The sequence below is a fragment of the Cervus canadensis genome, chromosome 13 (assembly GCF_019320065.1).
Source record: "Cervus canadensis isolate Bull #8, Minnesota chromosome 13, ASM1932006v1, whole genome shotgun sequence".
Taxonomy (NCBI): Eukaryota; Metazoa; Chordata; class Mammalia; order Artiodactyla; family Cervidae; genus Cervus; species Cervus canadensis.
Genome location: NC_057398.1, coordinates 42,373,705 through 42,393,618, shown reverse-complemented (window position 1 = coordinate 42,393,618; position 19,914 = coordinate 42,373,705). Strand labels below are relative to the sequence as shown.

Genomic DNA, 19,914 nt, shown 5'->3' with positions numbered 1-19,914 from the left:
ATAACAAGGTGAAAAGTGAAAGTGGTAGTTGCTCAGTCTTGTCCGACTCCTTTCAACCCCATGAACTATAGCCCTTCAGGCTCCTCTGTCCATGGAATTCTCCAGGCAAGAATACTGGAGTGAGTTGCCATTCACTTCTCCAGGGGATCTTCCTGACCCAGGCATCAAACCCTGTCCTCCTGCATTGCAGGTGGTTTCTTTAACATCTGAGCTACCAGGGAAGCCCCAATAACAAGGTATAATTTATTAAATATTTGGAATTTGAACTGGAAATTCTTCAAAGTATTGTGTAGCATTATTTTATTTAATCCACAAAATAATCTATAGCGCCAAATAATATTATCATTGCCTAGTTGAGAAAACTGAAGATAGGAATGCTTAAAATCTGGCCAAGTTTGTATACCTAGAAAGTAGAAGATTCATGATACAGAAATAGAGTTTACTGATTTCAAAAATCACAATGATTCTCATTGCCATTAAACTACTGTGCCTCCCCCATAAATTCAATTAATCTTTTTTAAAGCAAATTACTCTTTTTTTCACTGAGCACTTACTATGGGCAATCACTATGCTAGGTTGTAAGCCTAGAGTTAGATTAATGTTTAATTCTAAAATGTCCACAATGATTGCTACTTAAGCAGGCTTAGATCCCATAATCCTATGGCTGACTATATCACCAAGCTAATACTTTGAGAATGCTGTTGCTAACAATTTCATTACAGTCCTGGGCAAGATTCTTCAAATATTAAATTTCTCATTTGTCTCCAAGCTGTGCCTGATAACTTTGCAAACTAGCTGATACATCTAATCTTTTCTCACTTCATGAGCATTCACACCAATCTGGGATACAAAATAGGCAGAACCCCAGTTAGTGCCCTGACCTCTGGTCTGGGCTGATGCAAAGACTTCACAGAAATCAAAAGGAGTTCCTTTCCAGAGAAAGAGAAAATAAACTGGTATGAAAATTCCTTCCGGAACTGGTAATTCACTACCATAATAACACAAACTTATTGGCTTTCAAAAACTGTAAAATGCAAATTATTAATTGGATTCCTATAATAATTGTACCAATTTATTTGTCAAGTGCAATGATAAGTGTACCACAAAGATAGAGAAGAGCTCTAGAGAAGTTAATATTGTTTCTTCAGTGAAGGGTTTCCTGGAAATGTGTCAGCAGAGCAGTTTTGAATGACTGTGGACTCCAGAGCTTAATGGTGTGACTGCCAAGAGAGGGGCTGAAATGTGCTAACTCTAAAGAAGATCGTGAGAGAAAGTCCAGAAACCAGCAAAGGTCCTGGTCAGGGAAAAAGCCGAATTGATTCTCTTCTTAGTCACAAATCCAGACAACAAAATTTCATTATAAGTACTTAGCTTAAAACTATTTCTTCTTTGGAGGAATTAAATGCATTGTTTCAGTCTGCATGTACTTTGCAACTAAAGTTCCAGGAATTATATAAATCTGCTTTGTAAGCTTAAATTAGATGTACCATTGGACGGTTAGCTCTCAGTGAGAGATTATACTGGTAAAATCATTGAAAAATACTTTTTACTAAAAGTTATCATGTTCAACATATCTTTTTGCTTTTAATGTGTTGAGTTCACAAGTGCACAGAGAAAATTCAATGTAAAACGTATTAAAGCATACTGTAAAAAAAAAACACACACACACACACAGTTCATCAGTAAGTTAATGATTCTTGCAAACTACCTACCATCTGCATAGCTGAGATTTCAAAACCTGCATCTCGGATAGTCATCAGGATCTTTCCCAGAAGTCCTGAAAATACAGAACAAATGAGTGCAAAATTATAAAATTTCTAAGGCATTTTAGCTTTATAGAAATGCAAATTTTCTATATCAAAGCATTTTGCTTAAACACTTGGGCTTCCCGGTTGGCTCAGACAGTAAAGAATCTACCTGCAATGCAAGAGACCCAGGTTTGATCCCTTGGTTGGGAAGATCCCCTGGAGAAGGGGGGATACTCCAGTATTCTCACCTGGAGAATTCCATGGACAGAGAAGCCTGATGGGCTGCAGTCCATGGGGTCACAAAGACTTGGATAAGATCGAGCAACAAACACTTGCTTACACTATGTAAAAGTGAATCACATAAATCTGCCCAGGAAACTAGACCTCTAATACTGTAATCCCATTTGATTCAGTAATCCCATTTGATTTTGTAATCCCAGATGTTTAGTAAAGTGCTTCAGGAATATCATTCTTTTCAGTTTTAAAAACTACTTTTTAAATTTATTTTTAATTGGAGGATAACTGCTTTACAATGTTGTGTTGGTTTCTGCCATACAGCAACATGAACCAGGCATAAGGATTCATATTTTACCTCCCTCTTGAACCTTTCTCCCAGTCCCGCCCCCATCCTATCCCTCTAACTACTGCATCTTGTTGAGCTGTGTTATGCAGAAGCTTCCCACCAGCTGTTTTACACGTGGTAAGGTATATGTTTCAATGCTACTTTCTCATTTCATCCCGGCTTCGCTTTCCCCCACTGTGTCCACCAGTCCGTTCTCCTCAAAACCAATCTTGAAGATTATGCAAAAAGCTTTTAAGAACCTGAAGTCTAGTGATATAAAAACTACAAAAATCAAAGAGTTAAAGTAATATTAGAAAAAAGTGGTGTTAAAGTACCAGATATGGAAGGAGTCCAGAAGAAGTCACAGGCGGAGAAACGTCAAATTAAAACTGAAGAGGAGAACAGAAGCTTCAATGGGAGATGAGGGCAGGAACTAGCTCTTTAAGGTTACAGACAGATGGGATTATATAGGGACCATGGTATAAAAAGAGACAAGGCATAAAGCTGGGGAAAATGTGAATCTGTGTACACAATAGTGCCTGTGGGTGTGCTCAGACACTTCAGTTGTGGGCCTTCAGACTCTTTGTGACCCCATGGACTGTAGCCCACCAGGCTCCTCTGTCCATGGGATTTCCCAGGCAAGAATACTGGAGTGGGTTGCCATTTCCTTCTCCAGGGGATCTTCCCGACCCAGGGATCGAACCCAGGTCTACTGCACTGGCAGGTGGATTCCCAGGTCACTGGCGCTACCCGGGAAGTCCATATACAATAGTAAGAGGTCAAAAAATAAAAAAACTAAAAAGGAAAAGAGATTTAACCCAAATTTATAAAGGCTCTGGATGGCAACATGAAGAATTTGGTCTTTGTGCCGCAAATAGCAATTTTTATAATGGTGGTTATAGACTCTGAACCTGTAAAACTGATTTTTGAGATTCCATTAGTCTCCTATAAAAATCTAAGTTTCTTTTTTTCAAGTGAACTGAAATTCTTCTTTTTTTCTCTCTTTCATGTATTACACACACAGACACACTCCCTATTCTGGATCATCTTGATGCTTACCTAATGATATCAAATAATTAGTATCAGTATCAAATAAGTAGTATCAGTGCCTGAATGTGTATTTTTATTTACTATCTTACTGCTGCCAAAAAGGCTATTTTAATCACAGCTGGCTGAGGCATGAAAAAACAAACAAACAAAAAAGACAAGGACAGATCTATTTCTCAAAAGACACATTTATACCAACTGAAGGCCAAATGATATAACAGCATGCTTTAGAAAGAAAGGTTTCTCAGAAGTTTCAAGAATACACTAGGTCCCTGCCAAATGCAGAATACTCAGCGCCATATTCATGTTAACTTACTGATTTCCCACAAACATCTTTTGTTACATTTATGTTAACCTAAATTTTATCCATTTTATAGTTTTGTTTGTAATGAATCTGTAAATTGTTTTAGTTATACAGCTTTATGTGCAAAAGTTTACATTTATTTGTATATGTGGACATACTTAAGTTACATTATAATTAAAATAATTTATATCAGAAAAATAGAAAATAATAATTTATATCAACACTGAGAATCCAGTGAGAAAAATCTTCCTTCAAAAGTAACACAGCCAAAAGAAATGAATCACTGAAAATGTGAAGAGGTGAATACAGGAAGATTATTAATGTAATAATAATGGGTGAGCTGGTATGAAGAAAAGAATAAAGGACAGAAAGAATAGCAAAGGCTGTTGACATCATCTACTCTGCTGATTGGACTTGCATGGTAGAAGTAAAGAAATAAAGAAGTAATGAATATAAGATATTTCAAAAAAAAAAGTAATAAGACTAAAGTGAACATAGAGCATGAAGATGAAGGAATAAAGGATTTGAGTCTAAGTGACCAGAAGAATGATAGCACTTTTAAGATGAAAACAAGCTATGAAACTGAATTAAGAATAAAGATATTGAATTAATTTGGACACAGAAACAGAATTTTAGAGCAGAACACTGATCAGCATTTGAGGAGACAGTATATCCAATGGCAGAAAAAAATCATCAAAGAATGAATGAATAAACTCCCTTTACTAAATTGGTAATGTGGGGTTGTATTCCAATAGATAGACATATAATGAGGTACAGAGAGGTTAGAGTTGAAGTGATGAGAATAGATGAGTACTTATTTGATAAAAAGAAGGGGAAAGAAAAAAAAAGAAAGAGAGAGAGATGAGAGGAATGAGTTGTGAGAAAATATATGAAGTTTGGGGACTGAAGAATGAATTCTTCAAATGAATAAAGACATGTAAAAGGACATTTGCAAGAGAATCAAGAAGAAAAATATTACCGTAGTATTATAATATCAAAAGGAGAGGAAAATTCTTGGAATATAGGGATCTTTAAGAATGAAAGGAAATTAAGCACCCTGGAAATTAAGATAAATCTGCTGGCTTAAGCAAGATGGTATGATGATACTAAAGAAAGTCATATCAACAGAGGGTTAGGAAAGAGAAGTTTTGTATGTACATCTCAGTCATATCCGCCCCTTTTTGAGACCACATGGACTGTAGCCCACCAGACTCCTCTCTCCATGGATATTCCAGGCAAGAATACTGAAGTGGGTTGCCATTCCCTTTTCTAGGGATCTTCCCAACCCAAGAATTGAACCTGTGTCTCCAGTGTCTCGTACATTGGCAGGCAGACCTTTTACCACTGAGTCACCTGGGAAGCCCCAACCTATTAGTAATCTGTACCAAAGAGTCAGATGACATTGGACACAGGAATGTTAACCAAAATTTCAAGACTTTTATCAATAGGAAAAATATAGATAAGTTAGGAAAGAAGAAAGTAAATTAGTTGTTGGGAACTCAGCCCTTTCACAGGAAGTTATTCCATTTAATCCTTACAGCAATACGCTAAAATGGGGATTACCATCCCACTACAGAATGAGATTATATGAAGATTTGGAGAAGATAGATAAAACTTGCTTAATGTCACAAAACTACTGGGTCTCCATATCAGTCTTTCTGCCAGTTTTAATAGGAAAAAAGGAATGAATGGAAGCCTGATATGTGAAACTCACTAGCCAATGTGACTTCCTGAGGCAAGCGCCATGTTCATTCTAAGACTCAGTATCTCTAGGGACACTAGTATCACTAGTCTAGCATAGATATAGTAAGTAGCTGACAAATATTGCTCATTGAATAACAAAGTTAATTTAAAAAATAGCCAAAGGAAGGAAACAATCATAGCTCTCTGCCTGATGTGAGCCTAAGAAACTCTGAGACTCTTCAGAGCACAATTAGAAAACACCAGAAAATTAACTGTAAAGGAGCAATTAAAATTAGAGAAGGGAAATTTTTTTTTTAATTTTTGATTTAACAATTCAAGAAAAAAAAGTTCATAGTGACTTCATGCCACACACAAGCATTAATTCTAATGAATTCAATGTAAATGTAAAAAAAAGGCAGTTCCTTGGGAAAACATCTAGATGATTATTCTCTTCTCATGATATAAGTAGCCTTTTGAAAAGGAGAGAACGAGGTTGGTTCCTGGCTGAAAACTTCAATTCCAGCTCTGGATAGAATCACTCTCCTCCAACATGAAATTTTCTTTCATATCTCTTTCCACATATTTATTCCTTTCTAATTTGGTCTGTTTTTTCTTCTCACTCTTACCACCAGACCACCTTCTGACTCTTTCCCCAGTGTCTTTTGAAACTCTGAAATATTTTGAATAGTCTTTATGTCTTCAGTCTCAGCTACCCACCACAAGCTCTTCTTACTCAGAATTAATCTTCATTTTTCACTTACCCACAACCATAACAGGTTAAAGGTTTGCCTCTTTTTTTCCCTTGCTATGATTTAAGTTTCTGTGTACTATCTAAGTTCATATGTTGAAATATTAATGCCCAACGTGGTAGGGGCCTTCCCTGGTGGCTTAGTGGTAAAGAATCCACCTGCCAATGCAGGAGATGTGGGTTCAATCCCTGGGTTGGGAAGACCCCCTAGAGAAGGAAATGGCAACCCACTCCATTATTCTTGCCTGGGAAATCCCTTGGACAGGGGAATCTGGCAGGCCACAGTCCACAGGGTCACAAAGAATCAAACTCAACTTAGCGACTAAACAACAACGCGATGGTATGAGGAGGTTGGGCCTTTGGCAGGTGCTTAAGTCATGAGGCTGGAGCCCTCATAAATAAAATTACTAAAGGTCAAGATTTTAGATGCATTAGTAAATCAAGATCCAATTATATGATATCTATAAGAAGGCAAGTTTAAATATGAAGACACAGGTAGGCTGAAAGTAAATAGATGGAAAAAGATATACCATGCAAGCAATAAGTATAAGAAAGCTGGAGCAGTTATATTAATTTTAAATAAAGTAGAATTTATGAAAGGAGTATTATACAGATAAATGTCCCAAGAGGCATTCAGACACGAACTTTAGACAGAGAGCTGAAAGAAAGTGGATATTCATGGCAAAAAGAGCACAGAGCAAATGTACGGAGAAGTAAAACAGCAAGGTTCTTTTGGGAAAGGAGAAATGAGACAGGAGAGAGCATAGCAGAGGTGGCAGAAGACACTGATAGAAGGACTTTGGGGGGGGATCAGGATGGGGAATACGTGTAAATCTATTGCTGATTCATGTCAATGTATGACAAAACCCACTGAGAAAATAAATAAATAAATTTAAAAAAAAAAAAAAAGAAGGACTTTTGGACCTTACACAGAGGTTTGAATTTCATTCTATAGGCCAAAAGTTCCCAAAACTTTTTGGTTTCATGGACCTCTTCTTAGAAATTATTAAAAATTCTAAAACACTTTTATGTAATAGGTTATATTGATATTTGCTGCATTATAAATTAAAACAGTAAATTTTAAAATATTTATTAATTTAAATATAACAAAAATTCTTTACATTTTAACATAAATACAATTTTTATGAGAAAAATGACTTTTCCAAAACAATAAAAAATTAGTGACAAGAGAGATAGTTTCACATTTTAAAAAATCTCTAATTTCTAATTTAATGAAAAGCAGCTGCCTTCTCACATCTGCTCCAACTTTCAGTCTGCTGCTCTGTGTTGTTTGCTTAAAATATGCAGATTTGGGTGGAAAATGTAGTACTTTAATAGTCTAATGAAATTTTATATATTCTTCTTTCTTCTACAAGTAGTAGTTTCTTACAAGCTCACTGCAACATATAATTTCAAACTTCTACCAATGAACGTTTTTTAACCTTGTTACACTAAAACCTACTGATCTATCTTATACTCCGTATTAATCTTCTATCCTTGCATGATTTTGTAACATCATAGACATTGTTTAGAAAATTCTATTATGCAGATCTTCCAAATGCTGACTCTACTACACAACATCGAAAACATCCCATTTGTCAAATACTAATTTCATCAGAACAGTGTAAGTATTGGGAAGCTGTCACGTTCAAGATGGTGCATACAGTTTTCCAAACTCTTAACTCTAATTTTAACTTGTAATTTTATCTTCTTTTGGATTTTTATCTTGAGCAACAATTATTTCCAGTTGTCACTTCTTTTAAAGGACAGGCTTATTTTAAAGAAAATGCCAAATAGCCTTATCTGAATAACCACAGATTGTCATTCTATCAAGTAAAAATGGTAAAACAGCTGTATATGTATTTCTCCTAAAGATAACATTACATTTCAATATGGATCAAAACTGCTTTATGCATACTTCCCATTTCTTCACATAGAATATTATAAATATTTTGACTTGAGGGTCAAAACTTAATAATTTTTTACTGTTTCATCAAGGGTATTCTCAAGTGAAAGTGGCTTTTTTTATTTTTCTGCAAACACAATATGGTTAAAAATACACTGACCACTGGTATAGTCTGCTACCACTATTCTGATCTTTGCTGAGGTGCCAGCAGTTTTTACACACCATTGCTTCTGCACCATTGGTCCAAATGTCAACACATTTTAAAACGCAAATAAATGCTTAGTACTTATGAGATTTGGCCTCAAGGATACCTAAAAAGATCTTATTTATTATAATAAGGAAAAATTTTACATGATTACATAAGAATCCTGATGTCAATATGAAAGTCATATTTAGTCCTATGCACTCACCAATACAAAGAGAAATATACAATTTAGTATAAATCTATAAATCACATTAAGCTATGCCCGTAGGTCATATTTACACATTGAACAGAATAATTCTATTCACAGATAAACCAACAAAAATTATAGTCCAAGCAGCACTGAGTCAGACATGAGTCAAGGGTACTGCCTTTTTTTATATTCAGTGGGTTATGCACGGAGGCATGATAGAGAGGCATTTAAGAAAACCGTTCTGTGCTTAACAGCTTGAAACGACCAACTGTCAATAACCTTATGTCCTTTACTTTGTTCTAGACAGAAAATGTTCAGCTGACTAAACAAATGACAATAACTATGTAAATAAAGTAACAAAAAAAAAAAAGGTAAAACTGCATGCCCCACAGTAAACACATTCAAGAGGGTCAAACAAAGCAGATGGCTTATTTTATTTGGTTGGTGTTTGCACAGTTAATTTGTTTTTTAATAATTTGCTTATAACTCCATGAATGCTACCTAAATGTTTTGAATGTCAAATCACCTCTCCATCTCCACTCCTCCTCAGTTCATATCCTGTTATCTTTCATCTGAACTGTTCTAAAGCCTTTTTAATAAGCAGCCACCCTCCATCCAATCATCAACAATATCAGACATCTATTACTTCATCTTTCTAAAAAGGCTTGCTTCTCCTGGGTTTAGGAGCTCCCTACTCTCTCTTTAGGAAAACTAAATCCTTTGACTGGAAAGGGAGTTGCCATCTTCTTATGTGACCCTATAACCACAAGCTTCAGCCAGTGGTCAAGAAGTGGATGCCAGACCTAAACAAGGTCAATCATAGTACTCTGCTGGCTGGGCTGAACTAATTCACCCAGGAATGGGCCTAGAATTGGTACAATTCAGAGTACCTTCCCTGACCCAGTGAGACATCTGCCCTGGAATTTTTCAGCTAGAGTCAGGGGAAAAACAACTCTTTCCACTATGTTTCTAAGTATATGAGCTGGCAACCATTGCTGGCAACCCAACCTCCCTCCCAAAGTGCTACTAAAAGCTAATCTGTGAATATGAAAGTGACAGCCAAAAGCCAGAGAGAACAAAGATGCTGAGCAAGTCTCCTGAAGCCAAGCTCAACCCCTAATCTATTCCCAGCACTATCCTTAAATGAGACAAATAGGAAATTCAAGTTGGGTTTCTGTCAGTTGTACTAACAGTGTCCCCTGTTTTAATATGAGGTGATACACTGTAGCCTGAGGAAAAAAAGGCTATAGTAGGGTAGATAAAGAAGAAACAGTACATTTTGAAAGCTGTGGTACTCTGATGTGTGTTTTCTAATAAAAAAAAAATTACAGTCAGCAAATATCCTAGAAAAAATCATAAGCATAGGCAAATAATCAAAAATTGGAATTTGAAGATTCCCCTTCTGTCTACTAGGACCTCCCCAGTCACTCAGACAGTAAAGAAACTGCCTGCTTGCAGGAGACCCGGGTTCTACCCCTGGATTGGGAACCTGGAGAAGGGAATGGCAACCCACTCCAGTATTCTTGCCTGGAGAATTCCATGGACAGAGAAGCCTGGTGGGCTACAGTTCATGGGGGTTGCAAAGAGTAGACACGACTGAGCAACTACCACTTCTGTCTATAAAGTTCATAAATGATCATGGTTGGAGAGTTTAAGAAAAGTAACTAATGATAAATATTCAGGTACACTGAAGTCCAAACAGTATTTTTAGAAATAGTAGACTTAACCATTTAAATAAAAACGTACTGGAACCAAATAAGGGAAACAAAATTGCAAGCAAACTGAATAAAACAGGCACTTTAACACCAATTGGTATCAATAAAATAAAAAGGACAGTAAAGATTTTCATTCAATTTAAATCATATAACACAACATGGTTTGCATCATTTGGAAGAAAATAAGGGCATCAGGATTATATGATCCAGGATGGATGCATAAGTGTCACATAAGGTACCCCAGGGGCTTCCCAGGTAGCTCAGTAGTAAAGAAATCTCCTGCTGATGCAGGGGACGCAGGTTTGATCTCTAGGTTGGGAAGATCTCCTGGAGTAGGAAATGTCAGCCCACTCCAGTATTCCTGCCTGGGAAATCCCATGGACAGAGGATTCTGGGGGGCTACAGTCCACGGGGTCTCTAAAAGATTCGGACGCAACTGAGCGACTGAGCACACACTAGGTACCTTAGGTCACCAAGGCAGGTATAATGAGGTGCTAATATAAAGTTTTAAGACTTTTGGGGGTATGAAAGCAGCAACACGATGAGAGTCTTCAGGACTGAGACAAGCTTCTCCCCAGAGTTACTATGAAAATATGGCTTGAATTCAAAATGGAAATAAATGTGGGGTTTTTTTTCAATTTTAAATAAATACATAAATTGAAATACAGTATATATTTTCGAGAATCCATTGTTTCTCCCTCCAATCTGTACCTGGTCAGGGTAAATAAATCACTGTTAACAGACCTGCCTTCGTTTGGCTCTGTTATCTGCCATCACCCCTGCAAAAAATGGGCACTTAGACTGAAAGGCACCCCTTAGGGGTTGAATTAGGATTATATTGCTCATAATAACCTAGAGTGGAAATGAGTTGTTCTCCCTATCTGTACAGCTGCCAAAGAGGAGTAAACGTGTAGCACAGAGAGAGGAAGGTTATCAACAATGACGACACACGAGATACGTGTCCAGGGACCAAGTCTGTCAGTTTGCTCCCCAGGCCACAGATGTAAAGGCTGGTGAACACTTCAGTCTGAAGAGACTTCCCCTTTGCCTAGCTCAGTCTAACCGCTCTGCAGTCTCAGTTTCTGTCCTCATTTGTAGAAGGGGGTAATACCTACCTCACAGGGTTATTACAATGATTAAATGTGTCTGTATATGTAACAGTCTTAGACCAGCCGGTGGCACACAACAGCACTATTAGGTTACGTAAGCTGCAGTAGAGACTTCCCTGGTGGCTTGCTCAGACATGACTGAGCATCTAGCAGCAGTAGGGTAGTAGTAGTTGTTGTATAGTCGCTAAAGGTGAACTGTAGCCCACAAGGCTCCTCTGTCCATGGGATTTCCCAGGCAAGAATACTGGAGTGGGTTGCCATTTCCTACTCCAGGGCATCTTCCCAATCCAGGGATCAAACCCATATCTCCTGCATTGGCAGGTGGATTCTTTACCACTGAGCCACCAGGAGAGCCCCAGTAGAGTAGTATTAAAGCCAACAATCATCTCAGTGTGTTAGGATACACATCTGGGCTTATACAATTAGCATGAATTTAATTTTCAGCAGTACTGTTAAAATGCAAACATTCTATTGAACTGGACAGGGAACAACAGACCAGTTCCAAATTGGGAAAGGAGTGTGTCAAGGCTGTATACTGTCACCCTGCTTATTTAACTTATATGCAGAGTACATCATGTGAAATGCTGGACTGGATGAAGGACAAGCTGGAATCAAGACTGCCAGAAGAGATATTAATAACCTCAGTTATGCAGATGACACCACCCTTATTGCAGAAAGCGAAGAAAAACTAAAGAGTCTCTTGCTGAAAGTGAAAGAGGAGAGTGAAAAAGTTGGTTTAAAATTCAACATTCAGAAAACTAAGATGATGGCATCCGGTACCATCACTTCATGGCAAATAGGGAAACAATGGAAATAGTGACATTTTCTTGGACTCCAAAATCACTGCAGACGGTGACTGCAGCCATGAAATTTTTTAAAAGACACTTGCTCCTTGGAAGAAAAGCTATGACCAACCTAGGCAGCGTATTAGAAAGCAGAGACATTACTTTGCCAACAAAGGTCCGTCTAGTCAAAGCTATGGTTTTTCCAGTAATCATGTATGGATGTGAGAGTTGGACTATAAAGAAAGCTCAGCACCGAAGAAATGATGCTTTTGAACTGTGGTGTTGGAGAAGACTCTTAAGAGTCCCTTGGACTGCAAGGAGATCTAACCAGTCAATCCCAAAGGAAATCAGTCCTGAATATTCATTGGAAGGACTCGTGCTGAAGGTGAAACTCCAATACTTTGACCATCTGATGCAAAGAACTGACTCACTGGAAAAGACCCTGATGCTGGGAGATTGAAGTCGGGAGGAGAAGGGGACGACAGAGGATGATATGGTTGGATGGCATCACCGACTCGATGGACATGAATTTGAGCAAGCTCTGGGAGTTGGTGATGGACAGGGAAGCCTGGCGTGCTGCAGTCCATGGGGTCACAAAGAGCTGGACACAAGTGAGCAACTGAACTGAACTGAACTGAGCCACGAGGGAAGCTCCAGTAGAGTAGTACTGGAGCCAACAATCATCCCAGCGAGTGAGGATACACAGCTGGGCTAATACAATTAGCGTGAATTTAACTTTCAGCAGTACTGTTAAAATGCAAACATTCTGTATGTTCTACTTGACAGGAGAATATTGTGTCACTGACACACCTCCAGGAGACTAATGCTAATGGCTGCGTCACACGGAATGAGATGGATGCAGTGACCCTGAGTACCAGATAACAGGGTCAGGTCTACACCCAGCCAGAGGCACAACAGGGCCTGGCAACCCCACTGGTTCTCAGAAGGAAAGCCACTGCTGTCTAAGCCAGTCATGCCTGGCAAGCACCATGACAAATCTGAGAGGAAGTCTGAGCAAGAACAGAGGGAAGAAGAGGGTCCTTACACTTGATAAAGCAAGGCCTCTCTCTCTGACTAGGAACTCCTAGAAATATACAAGGCGAACTGTGTAAAGAGCTTGAGTTCTGTCTTAGTAGATGCGTGTGTACGTTAGTGAAATAATTTCTATAGGTTCAGAAAGAATATGTACTGCTTTAAGTAGAATTTGAAACAAAATCTTGCCTATAAAAACCTCTGCAAGGGGAAGAATGACAAGATAACACTTTACATCAAATTTTTGAAATAAAAAATCAAAATCATAAAACAAAATAGCAAATGTAGGATCAGTCAGTTTATAACTCCCCTTTTAAAGACAGTCTTTATTTTATAGATGGTACCATATTATGTATTTTATCTATTTTACAGATAACTAATAAGGACCTACTATATTGCACAGCAACTCTACTCAGCACTCTATAATGGCCTATATGGGAAAAGAATCTAAATATGAGTGGATATATACATAACTGATTCGCTTTGGTGTACATGTGAAACTAACATGTAAATCAACTGCACTCTAATTAAAACTCTAAAAAGCAGCAGCCAGTCTGTTGTACAAGACAATTCATCACAATTTAGATGCTATGCTCCACAATACTGACACTAAACAGGGGTGGTGAGAAATAAAAACGGAAGCTAAAGAAGTGTCAAAAAAGAAGTCTTGCATTTTATTTTAGGTGAGACCTGTGAAACATCAGGGTGAGACCTGTGAAACAAAAGTTTTGATCTTGATACAGCCAAGAATGCATGAACTAACAAAACTGATTTATAAATAGATGTCATGTTTAATACTAATAATCAATTTAAATCAAAATGAAGGAATTTGATTTCTTTTAAATTTTAAGTCTTTTATTTCATTAGAAAATAGGCCTGTTTTGTCCTTAAAATGTGATTAGTGTAAAGCAAGTTACACTAATCATTAAGAGTTTGAGTTTAATTTTCAATGCCAAATACAAAAGAAATAACAAATATTACTGAATTCAACAGAAAGAATTTAGTACTAATCATAGCAAGCACACATAACAAATCAACTTAGGCATAAAAGCCAGTTGCAAAAGCTTTCTGTTTCTTAGACAGCAATGTCACTAGGCAAGACCACTTCACTGATAATCTTCCAGTAATTCTTAATCAGATGAAAAGATAAATCCATAGATCAGTCTGGCTTCAAATTTCTGTCTTCAAATCAGTCTGTCTTCAAAATGATATTTTGCTGGCTAGTAAGCAAAAATATTGTAGCATCATATGACATCAATTGCAGATGAGAGTTTGAATTCGGCAGAATTGTTAAACTGAGAGCTAGCGACTTAAGTCTTAGAGGATCTCAAATTCATTAGCTGATCATAAAGTTCATTCCAGTAGCAAGAAGGCTTATAAAATACAGACCTAATTCATCTGAGAGCATTTCTGATTCTCCACTTATACCACACACCCAAAACTAAAATACACACTTCCTTACCAATGTCCTAACAACCGTAATCTGCAATTCCTTACAAGGCAATAAAAAGAGTAACCAATATAACTTTACAGATGCACCCACAATATGGTAACTCAGTATACTAAAATTCATCACAGTGTAATTGAGTAGAAAATAGTAAAGGCAAGTTCTACACCAACATTAGAGCAACAGAGAAGACCCACGGGATCTAAAAATCTCCAGGAAAAGGCCATCAAGAACCCCTCCTTACTGGGAAAAAATGATGGGCTCAGCATAGCAAAGAAAGCCAAGAACAATCAACATCAGCACGGTTGAAATAAGATTACAATTTTAAAACAGGGACAGTCCAAGAAAAACAAAGCAGGGTATCAAGCTGACAGGGCAAAAACTGAAAATTTTGTAGTATTAGGCAAACAGGTCTTCAGAAGTCCAAAGTTAATGCCAGGTTACCAAGGAAAACAAGTCAATCACATAATCACAAAGCAATGCTACATTTTTAAAGCACAGGATACTACTGCCGGCTTCCAGGTAGTGGGAGATTCTTTCTAACCTTGAAAGAAACCAGTCCCTCTTCTGAAGGGCTGGAGAAAGCACAAGTCCCACTGGAAGTAGACATCACGTTTCTAGGAGATTTTCATGAATATGACTGTACAAGTGCTATACATGTTATAGGGGCTTCCCTAGTGGTGGTGCTGTTCAGTTGCTAAGTCATGTCTGACTCTTTGCAACCCCATGGACTGCAGCATGCCAGACTTCCCTGTCTTTCACTATCTTCTGGAGTTTGCTCAAACTCATGTCCATTGAGCGGATGATGTCATCCAACCATTTCATCCTCTGTCACCCGCTTCTCCTCATGCCCTCAATCTTTTCCAGCATCAGTGTCTTTTCCAATGAGTCAGCTCTTCACATCAGGTGGCCAAAGTATTGGAGCTTCAGCTTCAGCGTCAGCCCTTCCAATAAACACTCAGGGTCGATTTTCTTTAGGATTGACTGGTTTGACCTCCTTGCTGTCCAAGGGACTCTAAAGAGTCTTCTCCAACGCCACAGTTTGAAAGCATCAATTTTTTGCTGCTCAGCCTTTTTTATGGTCCAACCCTCACACCCATACATGACTACTGGAAAAACCCTAGCTTTGACTATATAGACCTTTGTCAGCAAAGTGATGTCTCTGCTTTTTAATACATTGTCTAGGTTGGTCATAGCTTTTCTTCCAAGGAGCAAGCATCTTTTAAAGAACTTGCCTGTCAATGCAGGAGACACAAGTTCGATCCCTGAACTGGGAAGATCCCATGGAGAAGGAAATGACAACCCACTTCAGTATTCTTGCCTGGGAAACCCCATGTAGCATGGTGGGCTACAGTCCATGGGGTTGCAGGAAAGTTGGACACAACTTAGTGACTAAGCAACAGCAATGTTATAACTTACCAATAGAAATCTGTTAGTTTTATAAGCAAGCACCAGAAAAGACTGAAAAGGTAATTCAAAACCATGGGTCCATTAATTCTAAAATGAACAAAACCAAGTAAAATTCTTTTCCCTTCCATAAAATTAGTTCTGTTGTTTTGCATTCTATTTTTACAACATATAAAGAAAAGGACTCTCTAAGCTTCTCTTTTGCACAATTTTTAAAAATACAAACATTTATGTTCTTTATTCCAGTTATTCAAAGTCACCATTAAGGTGGAAACAAACCTAGACATCTTAGTACAAAAACACTGCTTCTTTTGTTGACTTTAAATGACTCTATCTAATTTCCCCAGCTGGCAAGATTACATTGCCACTCATAGATAGGCTTAATAGTAGACATAATGTCACAAAATTATATAACTCTTGCTCCTCATCTGTTGGAAGCACAGTTTATATGCACTGGGTATAGGCCTCCATTTTTGGTCTGTTTTCCAGCATGTCCTTATGTAGGGAGCAGTTTTGCTGACCATTATTTCTCAAAATGTGGTTCCTGCATCAGCAGCATTAGCCTGACTTGGAAATTTCAGAAATGCAGACATACTGAGTCAAACACTCTGAAGGTATGGCCCAGGAATCTCTATTTTAACAATCCAGATCCAGTTATCCAGATGCTCACTAAAGTTTGAAAACTATGATTGGGAGCAAAAGATCTGAGGACAATAAAGCATCATAATTACCACTCTCCTGGCCATGAAAAAGGCAAATATGATCTGAAAAGCCTATGACTTTAATTTCTAGTCCACTTCTTCCTTAATCCCATTACTCCATACCTACATCATCTTAAAAAACAAGTCAAAAACATCTTAAATTCTCCAGTTCTGAATTTTGGGTCTTAATTTCCCCTACCCTTTTTTATACAATTTTTAAAAATATGCCTCATTGGAAAACAAGCAAAATGGAAGTAAGAGGGGTACATGGTGAAAGTAAATCTCTTTTCCACCCTATATTCTCAGTCCTTCCTCTTAGAGAAAATCACTGTAAGTCAGTCTTTACATATTCTAAAATACTCAACATATGTACAAATACACGTACATATATTTTGTTTGTTTGCTTTTAAGGAAATAAGAACATACTATACCATCTACTGGTTCCCTGGTGGCTTAGATGGTAAAGAATTTGCCTGCAGTGTGGGAGACCTGGATTTGATCTCTGGGTTGGGAAGATCCCCTGGAGAATGGAATGGCAACCAACGCCAGTGTTCTTGCCTGGAGAATGCCATGGATAGAGGCGCCTGGCAGGCTATAGTCCACGGGGTCATGAACAGTCAGACATGACTGAGCGACCACAGCTTCACTTTTCATACCATCTACTCTTTGCCTTGCCCAGTTTCTAAATATTTACTGTAAAATATAAGAAGTACATGTTTTAGGCAAAATATATAACAGTTTACTAATTTTAAAGTGAACATCTGTGCTCAGAAAAAAGCAGAACATTGTTACATATATATATAAAACTGAATCATTTTGCTGTACACCAGAAACTAACAAAACACTATAAATAAACTCTATTTCAATAATGAAAAAAGACCCTTGAGATTATCCTAACGAGACACTGCAAAGTGCTCTTTTGATAACTAAGCTCTTCTGTAATGACCACCATGAAAATGGCTATATAGAAATATAGCCATAGAAATGGCTATATAGAAATAACTTCCCATTTGGCACACACAAGCCAATGTATGACAACACAGAGATGGAGTCGATGTCAGGTGGTGACAGGGTACAAAAGAACTAACCACCGAAACAAGTGAGAGCTTTGAACCACAGGCTTTCTAGAGTAGGAAAGTTGTGTAATATGCAGAAAAGCAGTGTACCATTTATTAAAACTCAAAAAGTAATGACACAGATCATATCTTCCAGCACTTCTCATAAGTATCAACTGCTCTCATCTATTTGGAAACCCAAGCTTTCTAGACTTCTGTAAGGTACCATCCTTTCTTTAGATGTGTGCCTTTTTTCTTCCTCATAAGAATCAATTCTAATTAAATTTTCAGAATTTCCTCATTTATAATCTGTCATGTAACATGAATCATCTTTTAAAGTCTTACCACATGAGATCATGCTACCATGACTTTTCATTTTTAAAATATCTCCTGATAAAGTAACATGATGTGGCCCGAATACCTGGGCCCCAGCTCCACAGGGATGGGTCCTGCTCCTGGGTTAGTGGAAGGAAGCTGCCCAAAGAACAAGACCAAAGCCTAAGTAGAAGAAAGTCCTGTCTTCCTCTGTCATTGTGCAGTTACAGGTGCACTTCTGCAGAGGAGGAGTAAGGAAGATACACAATAAATCAGTACCAGAGATCCCTCCAAAGGCAGAAGAATGCGAACACACTGTCTTTGCAAACTCTTTGAGATATGTTTTCCTCAAGTCTAGACCATTTCTGGGCTTCCCAGGTGGCACTAGTGGTAAAAGAACCTGACTGCCAATGCCAATGCAGGAAACTTAAGAGATGTGGGTTCGATCCCTGAGTTGGGAAGACCTCCTGAAGAAGAAAATGGCAACCCACTCCAATACTCTTGCTTGGAAAATCCCATTGACAGAGGAGCCTGGCAGGCTGTAGTCCATGGGGTTGCAAAGAGTCAGACACAACTTGTGAGGCGACTTAGCACTCACAGCACAGAACATTTCTAACTACACCTGGCATTACTTATGACATTTCTAAAATTACATGGTCCTCTAACAGACATGTATATGAAAAATAAACAAGGGGAGTAGTATTTTGTCAAAACTCAGCATCTATTCTTGCATGGATCCTGTTCATCCTTAAAACTCTGTGAATACCTAGAATCCATGTAGTCAAAGTTATGGTTTTTCCAGCAGTCAGGTATGGATGTAAGAGCTGGACTATAAAGAAAGCTGAGCACTGAAGAATTGATGCTTTTGAACTGTGGTGTTGGAAAAGAGTCTTGAGAGTCTCTTGGACTGCAAGGAGATCCAACTAGTCCATCCTAAAGGAAATCAGTCCTGAAAATTCATTGAAAGGACTGATGCTGAAGCTCCAGTACTTTGGCCACCTGATGAGAAGAACTGACTCATTGGAAAAGACCCGGATGCTGGGAAAGATTGAAGGCAAGAGGAGAAGGGGATGACAGAGGATGAGATGGTTGGATGGCATCACCGACTCAACGGACCTGAGTTTGAGCAAGCTCTGGGAGTTGGTGATGGACAGGGGAGCCTGGCGTGCTGCAGTCCTTGGGGTTGCAAAGAGTCGGACACAACTGAGAGACTGAACTGAACAGGTCAGCAGGTGAATAATCTCAAAGGCATATGTGTCATGTTGCCTCAGTAACATCATTCCCTGAATGGTAACTCTTAAATTCTAACATATAAAAAGGTGAAAAAAGGAGTGGGAAAATGAAGTTTCCTCAAACAAAATAATTCTCCTGCCAATAAATGTCATTTCCTCCAGTAATATATATACAGGTTGTCCCACGAGACTTAGTATAGTAACTTAGAAATATAAATGCTAGAAATGTACAATAAAATATGATTTGAAAGTTATATAGATTTCATTTTTTAAATATTTACCAAAACATAAACTGTATTCAAACTACAAACATGGAATGAATGTAAAAGAAATTTAAATTAATTTTATAAATGGTATTATTTGCTGCATTTATAATTCTAAAGTTATCAAAGCTTAAAATTACACTAAGACTTCTGAGAGATCTTAGAAGTCACTTTCCTTAATGTTATACTTCTTCCAGTGCTCTTTCAATAAAAACAGGTTTCATTCTAATCTCACTAGAGAGTAATGCCTAGCTAGACACAGGTCAAACTTTTCTGTTATTTTTATTAAACAACTGCTAAATAGACATTGGAGAAGGAAACGGCAACCCACTCCAGTATTCTTGCCTGGAGAATCCCAGGGACAGGGGAGCCTGGTGGACTGTCGTCTATGGGATCACACAGGGTCGGACATGACTGAAGCGACTTAGCAGCAGCAAGTAAACATTATTGAGAATAACAC

The 19,914-nt window shown here is 38.0% G+C and overlaps 1 protein-coding gene across 1 annotated transcript in view; it reads right to left on the bottom strand.

Moving 5' to 3' along the window:
- NME7 (NME/NM23 family member 7) overlaps window positions 1-19,914 on the bottom strand; it is a 226,982-nt gene that overhangs the window by 131,408 nt on the left and 75,660 nt on the right. Inside the window, exon 8 of the mRNA XM_043486385.1 lies at window positions 1,713-1,777. Within this exon, the coding sequence (XP_043342320.1) occupies window positions 1,713-1,777 (65 nt within the window). The remainder of the gene's footprint in view (window positions 1-1,712; window positions 1,778-19,914) is intronic.